Raw genomic sequence first — 14,244 nt, 5'->3', positions numbered from 1 at the left:
TTCATGGACATGAATTACTAAGCCAATGTCCACGATTTGTTGATACTATTCCGTGCTATGTCCATAATTATTTGGTTCTGTTCTGTGCTATGTTCACGAGCGAGCTAGATTAGTTAGATAAAAACGAAGAATCGGTCTTTGTCTCACCACCAGCGAATAGACAATCGCGACGAAGCGAGCCAGTGCTGCGATTCTGTAACTCGTTATTGGAGTTAACGAAAGTTTCGTTATTGTTGCGCAGCTTTTCTACGGTATACAAAAGCTGCGCAACGATAACGAAAGTGTCGTTAACTCCAATAACGAGTTACAGAATCGCGATACAGCTGCGATGTTATCGTAAGGCAGACGTCGCCGTCTCCCCTCTCGCCCCCTTGTTTTCCTTTCCACATTGTTTTATATTCATAATTCGGGAAGAAAATAATTTCGAGAGTTCGGACGATTTCTAGCAATGATGCGACAGAGATAACGCGCGGCCATATTAATTTGTCATGACTTTTATATTACTTACAATTACATAAACGCCCATATATGCAAATTATAGATAATTATTGCGCGTATGTTTTAATATTGTACAATATGGTATATAATAACAACAACTTCATTTCTTGCAGTAATTTACTTAAGATCTTCGTTGAGGTCGTGAATTAATTTTTTTCTTCATCAATCAGTTTTCTGCAAAAATTACAATTTTTTAAATAAATTATAAAATGTTTCTCTTCTCTTCTCTCCGAAGAGTTAATTAAAAAATATGTACTCCACAGAGTCAACTAACAAATGTGTAGTCAGAAGAGTCAATTCAAAAGTGTACTCCGAAAAGTCAATTTAATAGCGTATTCCGAAGAGTCAATTTGAAAGCGTACTCTGAAAAATCAAATTAATATTGTAATCCGAAAAGTCAACTTATAATAGAATATTTATTTCGATGATTCAGCTAAAGAAAAAAATATTTATTATTATATTCAGAGAATAATATTTAATTTATTATTTATACTTATCTTACTTATGCTTACCCTACATATGCTTCTTTGAATGAAAAATTTAATTTGTTGACTGATTCAGATTCAGATTTGTTAAAATATCTCTTATGCGCAACTCTTGAACAGGTAGGTAGTAAAATAATTTTTTTTCCTTACGAATTTTATAAACTTTTCACGAACATAAAAATTGAAAGATTCTCAGAGAACAAATAACTTTTCTTGAACATTTAAATCAAAGGAAAATCTTTTCCCATTAATAAAGAATGAATAATTAATATCTCACACAAGAGGAATCTTCATCCTTGAAATCACCGCGCGATTTTGCTTTTAGAAAAGTATAATATTGATGTAATAGTAACAAATGCTGTCCAAAAACGGTGCAAGTCTTAAACGTTTTTGAGAAATACAGTTTGAAGTTTAGTCTTTTCTGTTAATGTCGTTACAGCAGAAGAATTACCAATTTGCTTCAGTAGCGCAGTGAATCAGGCTTTGTGATATGAGCGTAGAGGTTGTTCAAGTGTGTTATTTTTACTATCACAGGGAGAACTATGTAGAATGTATAATAATACGCAGACAAATTCTTTACATAATCATACTTATTTCTTTTAGCATGAATGAAAATGATCAATGCTAACATGATGAGTGTATATCGCAATTGTACGTGTACATACGTGTACACATACACACACACGTACACACGTATACCGGTATTTACAAGTTACGCTTGTCCGCAGCTTGTTCGGTTTTGACATCATTGGTATCAGTGATGCGAATTTGGTGACGGGCTTGCACGAGGATTCCCCTCCTCCCTCCCCATGCACGCATCCTGCCGGCTCGGTCTATCCGTGTGAGCCACGCGATCAGCAATCGTCGACGCGCCGAGCGAGCGAGAGAGAGAAAGAGAGAGAATATCATTCCCTCCTTGTCGCTGTCGTTCTCGCTCAGCGAGCGAGCCTAAAGCTAAGACTCCATGCATGCGGTGAGCTCCGGCAAACGGCTGCGGTGACCAATCAGGAGACAGACGCATGCCGGAGCTTGCCGCAACCGGACTTGCGCCTCCCTCCTGATTGGTCACCGCAGCATTTGCCGCAGCTCACCGCATGCATGGAGTCTTAGCTTAATTCTTTCTTGCCCATAATCTGAATCGCGGGCGCGACTGTCTCTCTCTCCTTTCCTCTCTATGACAATACTGAAAAGTTTTGTCTACTCGGCGCACCGAAATTATTATAAATAATATTTTATTATTAATAATATTATTATTTGTAATATATATTATTTGTAATATTATTATTTGTAATTTTATTTGTAATTGTATAATAATGTTACAAACAATACAAATTTTTACAAATTTTATTTGTAAAAATTTATATCATTTGTAATATTATTTGTAAGAGTATTGATAATATTTGGCGCCAAGAAAATGAAATACATTTTATTAATTATTTTGCGGAGTCGGGCAAGTTCACACGTTTGATTATTGAATTGTTTAATAATATTTTAAGAATAATTTTAAGTTATTCAAGGATGTAGTGTGAAATATAAAAGAATATTGTAACAGAATCAAGAAGTGCGAAATGAAACCTCTTTGCTTTTATTACAATATCCTGTAAGTTAATAAATATTTTTCATACAGTATTAAATAATCTCCAAAAACAATTACATCCGTGAAATTTTCTATCTGCGCGAAAAATGATTCATAAAATATATTTGTTTCGTCGCTCTAAATGAGAAAATTCTCAGAACAATGTCATGGTTGTTCAGTGCACTACTCGATAAAAATATAATAATACTATGTTTGTATGTGTGAAGAATATTTGTTAACTTACAGGATATTGTAATAAAAGCAAGGAGGTTTTATTTCGTACTTCTAAGGCCAAGACTTATTAACGGCTAAAGACATATTCGAATTGATCTTGCCTTAATTGGTCGGATCAGTGATCGGTTTTGCCTTAAGTTTCAAGCCTCATAACTCGGAAAGTACTCGATGAAATGTAACTTTGTTAGAGTATTTTGGAAAGCTCTCGAGATAAGCTACAAGAATATGTAATAAAAAATAGTAGTTTCTATTTAAAAAAACATTAATGACCTTGGCCTGATTTTGACAAGGTCACTCAAGGTCAAGTCCACATTTCTGTCATGTGTCATCCTTCGCAAGCCATGCAACTTTCGTTCGAAAAATTTTTTAATAAAATCATCGATAATGGACCATATCACTTTAGTTAGAAAAGTCTGGAAACGGTCAAATACCTCGAAAACGAAACATTTTTAAGAAGAATGTTTCCAACTACAGTTGTAGGGTTTTAAAAGTTCTATTGAACGATCATATCCGGTTGACCTTGAATAGAGGAGTCAAGGCGAGTTCAATGCCAACATTATTTTTTTAAACGGAACATCCAACTTTTTATCACACAGTGTTAAAGATGACAACGAGCCGTTTTCAAAACACTACTTGATGACCTATTTTTGTTGAGAATTGTCTGAGTTATGAGCTTTAGAATTTACGGTGCCGCCAGCATTAGTATTATTCAGGATGTACCGCGTGGAGATTGGTCGAACTTTACACCCCCTCCCTCCTGTGTGTGTGCGTATTTATATGTCAGCAAAAATAAGGTTCGTCCCTCCGCGATTCGTCACTACCGCAGTATTTAATGACTCCAAACCCTCTCTGCTATGTATGTGTGCGCGCGCGCGCATGCGCGTGTGTATGTAGACGGGTTTTTATTGAATTTAGTGTTCGAATTGTCTTCCGTCTGTTGCTTGACAATAACCTTATCGTAGATGAAATTCATTTAAAACGTTTCGTCTCATTTCTGGTGAAATAAGATTTACTTGGTGCAGTATGTGTTCTGCCAAGTTAGCAGGTTTCGTTCCGTACACATTGTTTTTAACATATCCCTGCAAGAAGTAGTCCAATGGAGAAAGATCTGGTGATCTAGAGGGCCACTCTATTTCTCCACATCTTGTTATCCATCGGTTTGGGAAAGTATCAGTTAAAAATCGACGCACTACTACTGCATAGTCTCTGCTGACACACACACACACAGGGGGTATACAAAAATAATCAACTGTGGTTGGTCCATTTCTTAAGCCCCTTGCGCAATGCCAGGCAACAGGCAATAAGAGTAAAAATATACCAATCACAATAGATTATTCTTGTAATAGTCGATTGTGATTGGTCTATTTTTATTCTTATTGCTTGTTGCCTGGCATTGTGCAAGGGGCCTTACTGTTCACGCTTTCTTCTTACTGCTTACGGCCATTGTAGACCACGCTTGAAGGAAATAGAGCCACAACCAAGAACCAGCGTGCACGCTTTGCCGTTATCGTCAGGACGGGCGTAGTGTGCACACATTTTCTCAGAGGGCGCGTCGGAGAAAGCGTCCCGGCGTAACTGGTCCAGTGGCCGCTCTCAGATTTCTCTCTGATTCAAGTGATGTCTGAAGGAGAATGGCGTATGGGTACACCCTTCTATCTAAAGCCATATACCGAACTGAACTGAAGTGAAGTCTGATCTGACGTTGACGTAGTGGCATGGTGGCAATTGCGAATTGCGACTTGCTATTATTTGTGCATTAAGGTTGCTTTTCTTCTTTGGGCGCAGCAATAATAAATTCCATATCGAGAATATCTGACTTGCGAAAGTTGATGTACTATGAATCGATTGGATGATCCTCCGGGACTCATGAAAGGCAGAAAACCATCTTTTATTGGGATGAACGGTACGTTTTTTTTGCGGTTATACGACCCTAACCTGACAAACTCTAACTCTCGGTTGCTACAAATTTGCGACTACAGCTTTTTCTTAAATTAGTAGAACTAATTTAAGAAAAGAGAGTTTTTCTTTCTCTTTTAACATTAAGTATCTCTTGTTTGGTATTGAGTAAAATATTTTCATTCGACGATACAAACGTTAATAATACACAGCGATTAATCTCTTGTAATTACAAGTTACAGTTGAGCGTCATAGTTAATTAATAGATTTTTCTTTGTCTTTGTGACTGAATAAAACAAAGTGTAACAACTTGGAATTTTTGCATTTCAGGGGCACCGGAAACGGATGATCAGCAACGTTTACGATTCCAGATCGAACTAGAATTTGTACAATGTCTTGCCAATCCGAATTATCTCAATTGTAAGTGCAGACACCATTTGATTTATCTTATTATTCTGTAGGCACTTTTAGCAATAAAGAATCCTCTTAATTCATATCGTTTGTACATGCACAGTTTTAGCGCAACGTGGCTACTTTAAAGAGGTACCATTCATCAATTACCTGAAGTATCTATTATACTGGAAGGAACCTGAGTATGCCAAGTACTTGAAATATCCTATGTGCCTGTACTTCCTGGATTTGCTGCAGTATGAACACTTTAGACGGGAAGTCGTGAATTCTCAATGCACCAAGTTCATCGACGATCAACAGATTCTATTGTGGCAGCACTATACGAGACGTAGGACCAGACTTCTGCAAACGGCCACTGAGCAAACGCAACATGTCAATCCTCAGAACAATGGCATCGCGCAACCTAAGGTTCCCTGAATTTGTAGCTTTAATGATGTTTGTCGTTAACTTAAACATCTCGATAGCGTAGCATATTTAAAAAATAGAGTTGACACTCGACATCCGTTTCCGTTTTCCTTTTCCCTTTTATATATATAATGTATGTACGATGGTTCCTCTTGTGAGAACTGATTTGCTCGACTGTGATAACTCATGAATGAAGTACATTTTTTTATCTTTTTCATCATTACCTCAAGTCATGGCTCTTGTCTCTCATGTTTCTCATTTCAGCTTTCAAAAATACAATTGAGAAAGGGTGATATCTGCATTGAAAATGTCTATTTCTCTCTAACGCTCAGTCTTGTTACATCAATTGTTACATATTATGTATATACTTAGACGTAATCTCTCAAAATATGATAGAACTGAACAGTTATTCGTATACTTCAACAAACTCCCACATAAGTAGCTTCCAAATTGCGTTTATGTCTACATTAAGTTCCAAAAGTTATCCGCGTCGCATGCGTTACATACATCGCTTCGCAATGGAGGCGTGGGTCTGGTCTCCGCCGTTTAGTCATCCTGGATTTTCTCTTATTCTTAAATATATTTACGTTACATTCTGTACGCGCAACATTAAAATAAATACTATTGTTGTAAATATAATAGTACATATATCGCCAATTTATACGATATACGATATTTATAAAGTATATAAGTAATCGATCCACTTAACAAAAATAAACTGATCTTTTACCGTGCACATTTTTGCACCGGCAATCGGACGACGTTTCGTATGAATTAAGCGGATTGGTAACGTCGATTAACTTTATGAGAAGTTTCGCACGCAAAGTCGTCTCGATTTCACTCGTTACTCGGTGCTTTTATTTTCCGGGAAATTCACGAGAATCCCATTGCCGGCGTCCACCCATTCTTCCGAGAAGAGTTTCTCCCTCAGTATCTGCCTCTCCGTCAAATCTTCCTTACACATGTCGTTTTCTACGTCGATGCCGCAGTCGCCGAGCATATTTTCCGCGTCGGCCGCACAGTCCGGCAAAACTCGATTCAGTGTCTCCGGTAAGATCAGAGCCAGAGCACCGGAGGCAAGGCACAATATGCCAACGATTAGTAATGGCGCAGGAAGTGGCACATGTTGCCCCTGTAATAAACAGATCATTTGCAACTTAAATATTCGGGCAATTTCTATTGGCTGGTCGCGCGCGCGAGCTGAAAGAAAGACAGCGCGCATTTAAAAATGAACAGAAAGCGCTCGCGACATTTACGAGGAAGAATCTACAGCGTACCGATAACAGCAAATGCGGCATGCTCAGGCTACCGATTTTCGCAGATACCACGCACAAACCCAAGCAACTGCCTCGTGTCACCGTTGGGAACGTTTCGACGGTATATAGATAGGCGATGGAGATGGTACTCGTGACGATCATTTTGCCAAATAGCACTATTATTGTTTTCGCGAGATCTGAAACAAGAGTATATAACTTGTCATTCAAATATATACGTATGTATCTAGCCTCGCCCGTTTTATCTTCTCCTAGAGACAGCATAGAAAGATCGCTTTTTTCGCGTCGACTGAACTTGCATCTCAATTCGAAATTAAATGACTGATCAACTGACGCTGGCTTGAAACACTTGTAAAGAAAGCGCGATTCTCCACAAAATTCTCCCTTTCTCCTTTTTTATTCTTTCTTTTCTTTTTGTTTTGTTATTTCCTTCCTTTCTTGCTTTCCTCTCTCTGGTAATTTCACCTCGTCAAGAGGTTCGTCCTCGAAATGGTGTGAACGTCGTGCGTATCATCTATCATTGATGGAAAGTGCATTCGTGACTCGGTGAAGCGATACAAGAAGATCAAAGTAACAACGTTCAGGTATTAAGATTCGTTTAAAGTACGTGAAAAAAAGCTAGACTTAACCCTTTCTCCAGTCGCGGACGCTTATAATGTCTCCTCAGAGTAGACATATCCGAGTGCAAAAGGAATTATTAATTATTCATCGAATAATAGCATCGAATCGTCTGTGAGTCTTCGACTCTGATCTCTCGCCGTTTGTGAGGTAATAACTAGTAATCAATAGTAATCTAGTTAAAGCCGCACAGTTAAAGGAAGGCAGGAAAAGAAGACCTAAAGAGAAGAAGAGTTAAAAGACTGCGCATTTTCGCGGCGAGTTTTGCGGATTTTGCGGAGAAAAAACTTGTGTGTGCATCGCATACCTGTCCACGGTGCAGTGGTGCTGATTGAAATGAACAATGCCGCGATTAAAATACAAGTGACACCATTGAGGGATTGGTACATGCACATGGACACTCGTCTACCGTATCTAGACAACATGAAATAGACGAACGTGTACGTCGCTATCTCCAGTGCTCCGCCCAGGGCGAACGTGATGTGTCGGTCGAGCGGGAAATTCGGCGCGAGATCGGCGTCGAGTATGCCGTAAACCATAGCAGATGTCAACCTTGAAAAAATTGTCGCGACTTAAAAAGTAGGGAGATGTTGAGAGAGAGAGAGAGAGAGAGAGATGCCGGATGAACGGAATGTTCGGTAACGAAACGAAAAAAACAGTCTTACCACTGACAACTCATTATCGCGCCGTATTTTCTCAACGTCGACGATTTGAACGAGTCCTTGAACATTGGGCTCTTGGTCTTGCCCGCGGCTCGTTCCTTGACGTGATCCGCCGATTTCTTTGCATCTTCGCTCACTCTCTCCTTCTCTGCTACGCTGACTCTACTACGCAGCACCACCTCCTCTGCGGCTCTCAGGGAGACTCGTTGCACCCCGATTACGCGGCCTGATTGCGAGATCGCCTTTGACTTTCTGTCGCATCTCGAGCTCGAAGGCAGATTCTCCGTATCGAAATCTTGTGCGGAACGTCGTCGTTTCTCCCGGCGTGATTCCACATTGCTCTCGGCGCTCACCGAATTCGCCCGAGAAATTATCTCTGGAATCGATTCGCCGAATTTATTACCTAATAATAAAAAATTATCGCCCTCCCCCCCCAACCCCCGAAAATATTGCACGAGATGCTCCCAAACTGCAAACTGCGGTTGAGAAAGAAAGTTGATTCCCGCGTGCAGAGAGAGGACTCTGAATCGATCGTATTATATTATTGCTTCGTGTAGTTTACCTTTTTGCTCGATTGGTTCCGATCGGTTTGACAGATTCGTGGCTTCTTCTTCTTCTTCTTCTTCTTCTTCTTCTTCTTCTTCTTGGTGGTTTTCATCGGATCTCGCTCTCCGTAGATCGACGCTGGTCATGCGCGACTTCCTTTCCGGTTTTATCGGCGTCGTGTTACTTTTACGTCTCACGCGTGCCTCTCCTCGTTCGGCCGTGTTCTCCGTTCGCGTCCTGCCGCAGCAGCAGCCGTTATATTTCGCGATTCTCTCGAGCGCCATGTCGGCCTCTGTCGATTTACCCCTCGCGAGCAGCCACCTTGGCGATTCCGGTATAATCCTGTTGAAATATATAATATACAAAACGTACGTAATAGTACAATAATAAAGTAGCATAGTAAAAGTAAATTTTCAATATGTGTGCTGTGATGTGCGTAAAAAAGTCATGCGTACATACATACACGTGTGTGTGTGTGTGTGTGTGTCTAAATCTTCTTAAAGCCTTCTACATTCTTACCAAATGTACAACACGGTGATCGCAGTGGGCACGGAGACGGCCAACTGCAAAATTCGCCAGTCCGGAATCACGTAGCTGAGCACCGCGAGCAGCATGAGACCGATCGACCAGGAGATCTGCATGATCAGCGCGACGAGGGTGCGGGATCGCGCTGGGAATAATTCCAAGCAGAGGATGTACGTAGAGTTTTGCAGGCCCTGGGCGAACACTCCTTGAAGAGCACGCAGCGCGAGGAATGCGGGGTAATTCTGCGAGGTAAAGAATGTCACTCTGGTCTCTCTAATGTTTTCCAATTTAAATTCTTGCATTCTCGCAGTCAATCCGCCCTGCCCCCAAAACCGCGAAGTAATTCGTCCGTGAGTCCGAGAGAGTTGGGCTTGCTTGATGAGAAAGAATCGCGCGTAAAAAATCATCACTTTTCGCATACGCGCGCGCGATCCCTCTCCTCTCCCTCTCCGCGAAGGAAAACGCTGTTTCTCTCCGATTGAAATTGAAGTTGCTCCAAAGAGCAACTTTCCCGAAATTTTCGAAAGTAGCATCGACAAGAGCATCGACTGCAAACGATTTCCGACTGAGTCTCTCTCTCTCTCTCTCTCTCTCTCTCTCTCTCTCTCTCTCTCTCTCTCTCACCTGTACGACGTAGAGTGCCACCGCCATCGTGCCCTGCGCATAAAGGCAGATCGCTTGGACAGGAAGTCGGCCGATACGATCGGCCAGAAGTCCAGCGATCCACGCACCCAAGAGCACCCCGGTGTAATAAGCGGTCGGACCGAGGAAAGACAGATACCGCTTCTCGCACACCAAGCTCCATTCGGTGACCACGCTGCTCTCGGTAAACTCCGTCACAAAGCGATACTCACCGGAACAGGACGCGGGAGCTGACACTTCCGCCGACGCGAAACTTACGTTCGCATCGATCGATAAATTCGCGACGTCTTGGCAGCCGTAGCTCTTACTCGTCGTCGAATTCCTCGTCTGCAATTTGCAAAACGCAAACGGTTCCTCCGCGACATAACGTTGCATCGTGCATCGTGCGCATCTCTTAACTACGCACGCCCTACCCTGTACAAATTTTTTTGCCCGCGCACACAATTTCTCTCTCACGCCTCTCTCACGCCTCTCATCAGCTTTTAATCACTTCCTTCTTAATTCCCGCTCGAGCTCTCGACGATTACCTCGGACGATCATTTTTTGCTAAATATGATATAATGATATTCTTTGTCGTATTATGCATTCTTCTCCTCGCCCAGGCGAGAAATTTAACTTTAATACAGGCTCGTTTAAAGACATGTTTATTTTATGTTTATTAATAATAAGGCGCCCGTTCACCCCATTGATCGCGATATCGCGATAACTAATTTTGCGCCTGATCTGAGCTAATCGCTCAGCGATGACTCGCATTGATAAATTTGCATACGTGCAAATATTTCATTCCGTTCGTTCGTTCGTTCGTTCGTTCGGATCGGTCGGTCGAATGAAACAACAATTTCGTGAATTGTCCTCTCTCGTGCGCGACTTCTTACCTGGCAATAAAAGTTCGGCGTGTAATTATGAAAGACCGGCAGCGCGTGGCTCATGGCTACGATGACATAGTTTATTCCGAGCAGCAGCACCAGCACCATTTGAAAGCAGCCCACTTTGACTTCCTCGGCATTCATCTCGCGAACGATCTCGCCTTGTCAACCCTTGACTGAATCGCACCTCGTCCGTCAAACTCGTGCGACACGCTCTGCGTACTGGTTTAAATATCACGACAGCTCGACATGTCACCTTTGTTTGTTCCTTTATGAAAATTTGCGCGAATTGTGACGACGGGAAAACCGCTCGACGTTTCCGCCGACATTTCCAGAGTCACAGATGCCACAGATCTATTCCGTGAATTTTTATCGCAGAAATAAGAGAAGAAAAGAAAAATAGACAATACACAGGAGAAAGGAGAAAAATAGAAATATTCGTCCCGCCAAGTTTTATCATGCACGTATTTACATGAATATAATTTCGGTCGGGAAACAAAAGTGAGAAAGGTACAAGTAATAAGAGAACGGGATCAACTGCTGCAGATCAACGTGCAGATCGAGAACGAGCGAATCGATTCCAAGTTCGAAGGAATGGTTTGTTCGAGAATGAAACGGAGTATCGAGCGGGAATGCATCGGCCGAGAGACAAAGTGTCATCCGCGCGAGGGTAAAGCACGTACTGACAGAGAGGGGAGTCTGATCGCAGCCTGGGAGTCGTCTCTCTCGCAGAACGACGCGCGAAGGAGGAAACCGAATGCGGCGCGGCTGTGTACCGGCCTATTGTTTCAATAACTGATGACACGCAGCAGTGTACGCGGCACGTATACGTGTATCGCTCAAGGACGGGAAGGAGGCGGGGAACGATCTTTTTCGTCAATAACGATCGATATATTCCGGCTGATGTAAACTGATGTCAATCGTTGATCGTCAACCGATCCTCCTTTTCGTCGTCGTCGTCGTCGTCGTCGTACGTGCTATTTAGTGTAGTAGCGGTATCGTACATCGGCGTGAAAGCGCAACGATAGTGCAGCGATAACGAGAACGGGCCGATTTTTCAATTTCCCCGCGTGCCAGATGGAGGACAGGTGGGGAGGCTTAATGACGCGTTTGCGATAATTGCGCAGGTGAATCGTGCGATACCTCTCTCTCTCTCTATCTCTCTCTCTCTCTCTCTCTCTCTCTCTCTCTCTCTATCTCTCTCTCTCTCTCTCTCTCTCTCTCTCTCTCTCTCTCTCTCTCTCTCTCTCTCTCTCTCTCTCTCTCTCTGGATTTGCGTTTCCGTCGGTGAATCAAGGAGAGCTGGCGCTAAAAATGGCACCATGAGCGCTAATAGTATGAAGCTCTCAGCGCGATCCACTTTCCCAAAATTATTATGGTTATGGTTATTCGCTCGGCAAGGAATGAGAAAAACATGTTTAAATTCGGCGATGCGCGCCGCGCGCGGCATTGCGGCACGTAGTACATTCGTACGTATTCACGAGCCTGTTGCTCGCGAACGAGTCAGATAATGTCCTCAGCTGGGTCTACGAACTCTGCGTACGAGCTGTGTGCTACCCCAGCTACTGTTCGCGAGTAAGAGTGTGTCGCGACGCGACGCGACGCGACGTAATCGATTATGCGACGTCGACAGAATCGAATGCTTCGATTCAGGATGAATATGATCCGAGTGCTTTATTTTCGGGCTGAGCCAGTATCCCTTGCTTCTAAGATCGAGATAAAGAAAGTCATTTCGAGAGTCATAGGCGTATCATAGATCTCTTTCAGTTTCAACGTCTGTTGATGTCTGTTAATTCATGATCATTTTAATCGATTTTCATCGTCTTTATCGACGGCGCCAATGAGAGCCAAGATTCCTGTTGATGATCCAAACACACAGTGTACAGTATTTGTTATAATTTGTTTATAATTTGCAACATTTGTCTCAATGTCCAGATGTGATGTGACATCTGGATGTGAGTCCAGAGAACCGCGTTCGAGGGAATGGAATCGAAATTATCAAAAGGTAACTGTCAAAAGGTAACAGCAATCTAAGACAAAAGTTTCGAGAACATGTTTCACGTGTCATCGCAACAGAGTGCGTTTATCGCACTCATTGTTCTTCTGCAGCGTATGCATCTGGCGTATATAGTATATTATTGAGAATCAGCAATACAGCAATTACTTGATACACGAGAGAGAGAGAGAGAGAGAGAGAGAGAGAGAGAGAGAGAGAGAGAGAGAGAGAGAAAACGAGTTTGCTTGATCACTTGGGTGATATAATTTCAAGCAATCTTGCTTGATTCCATCGATTCACATCTCTCTCTCTCTCTCTCTCTCTCTCTCTCTCTACTTTCAAGTCTGAAATTTATAACATTTCCAAATTAGCTCTGCGGCTCTCTACAGTCAGTTCCAAAATGTCAACTCACAAGCCTACACAGCAGGGGGATCGACGTGAAAGGAACGTCGTTAACGCATGACGTTGCGCTTTAACTCTGGACCATCAGCGTGAAACTACCGATACGATTACCGCAGCGTCGCGTCGCGTCGCGTCGCGTCGCGTCGCGTCACGTGTGACCCGAATATGAATATGAATTTAAGGATACACGAAGCCCCCAAAGCCTGCAGAAAGATAATTAGCAATTTATGCTTATGTATGCCACACGCGTCAGGCGTCAGAATCACGCGCGAATGAAAATGAACGACGAAATGTATTTTATTCCGCGAATAGAAATAGCGAGCGATCGTGTAAATAATCGTGACGGAAGATCGACCGACCAGGGTTTCCCTGGCCCTGGCCCTGGCCCGTTCTCGCCTGGGATGGATGCGCGCGTTGCGCGAATCAGACTTAAAATTGCGTCGTAAAGCGCACGAAAGGCGACGCCTCGTTTAAAAAGGTGTCCATCTATTGCTGCAACGGCTGTTTCAGCAGTCGACTTAGAAGGCGCGCCAGCGGCGTTATCTTGATCGGGCGACAGGGTGCAAGTCACCGCAGCGCGACGACGACGACGACGACGACGACGACGACGACGACGACGAAGATGTGTTTCCTTCGTTTCTGGAACTGTTTGCGTATGCCAGGCTCGTTACGTCCGGTCCCTCGGCCGCATCCTGCCTTTCATCGGCGAACGACGAATCGCGGCGACCGAACCCGAACACATTCTCTCTCCCTCGTCGTCCTCCTTCGATTTTAGGCGTAAGATCGCACGTCATCGCCGTTCGAGATCGACATTCCTGGATTGTACGCGCTCGCCGACGCCGACGAATCGTCGAAGAACGTACATCGGTCGAGACGAGGCGAGGTCTCTGGTGAAATGATGATCATGTCTCATTCTCTATCGGTATTGGTGCTATATCACTATCACGGCACGGTGATATTGCACTCACACACGCTGGTGTATGGTATATGTACGCAAAGTCGGAAGTTAAAGCGGAAAGTTTCCGCTCGATAAAACGTCGGTGACGTCGGTTGATCTCGACTCCTTGTCGAAGAAAAACGTGTTCATGTTCATGTGCTCTGCACATGCGTACGCGGCAGCTTACACACACGTCGTGTATACACACGAGCCTGTTTCTTTCCCTTTTTTCTTCCTTGGCTCGCACTACAAGTTCGCGATACAAATTCCT

The 14,244-nt window shown here is 43.0% G+C and overlaps 2 protein-coding genes across 2 annotated transcripts; one reads left to right on the top strand and one right to left on the bottom strand.

Annotated features, from left to right (window-relative positions):
• Window positions 1-4,410: 4,410 nt before the first annotated feature.
• Window positions 4,411-6,131, top strand: MED31 (mediator complex subunit 31). The gene is made up of 3 exons (XM_011142631.3): window positions 4,411-4,696; window positions 5,020-5,109; window positions 5,204-6,131. The coding sequence occupies exons 1-3, from the start codon at window positions 4,630-4,632 to the stop codon at window positions 5,515-5,517; spliced, it is 471 nt and encodes a 156-aa protein (XP_011140933.1). The 5' UTR covers window positions 4,411-4,629; the 3' UTR covers window positions 5,518-6,131.
• A 1-nt stretch (window position 6,132) lies between these two features.
• On the bottom strand, window positions 6,133-11,776 carry LOC105184079 (organic cation transporter protein). The gene is made up of 8 exons (XM_011142630.3): window positions 10,648-11,776; window positions 9,755-10,099; window positions 9,125-9,372; window positions 8,622-8,947; window positions 8,063-8,435; window positions 7,705-7,949; window positions 6,783-6,958; window positions 6,133-6,637 (listed from the first exon to the last, which is right to left on the bottom strand). Exons 1-8 carry the CDS (start codon window positions 10,780-10,782, stop codon window positions 6,350-6,352), a joined length of 2,136 nt encoding a protein of 711 aa, XP_011140932.2. The 5' UTR covers window positions 10,783-11,776; the 3' UTR covers window positions 6,133-6,349.
• Window positions 11,777-14,244: the final 2,468 nt, after the last annotated feature.

Source organism: Harpegnathos saltator, unplaced genomic scaffold (assembly GCF_003227715.2).
Source record: "Harpegnathos saltator strain DR-91 unplaced genomic scaffold, Hsal_v8.6 scaffold174, whole genome shotgun sequence".
NCBI classification, from domain to species: Eukaryota; Metazoa; Arthropoda; class Insecta; order Hymenoptera; family Formicidae; genus Harpegnathos; species Harpegnathos saltator.
The sequence above is the reverse complement of the archived record's forward strand: the minus strand, read 5'-3'. Positions and strand labels throughout refer to the sequence as shown.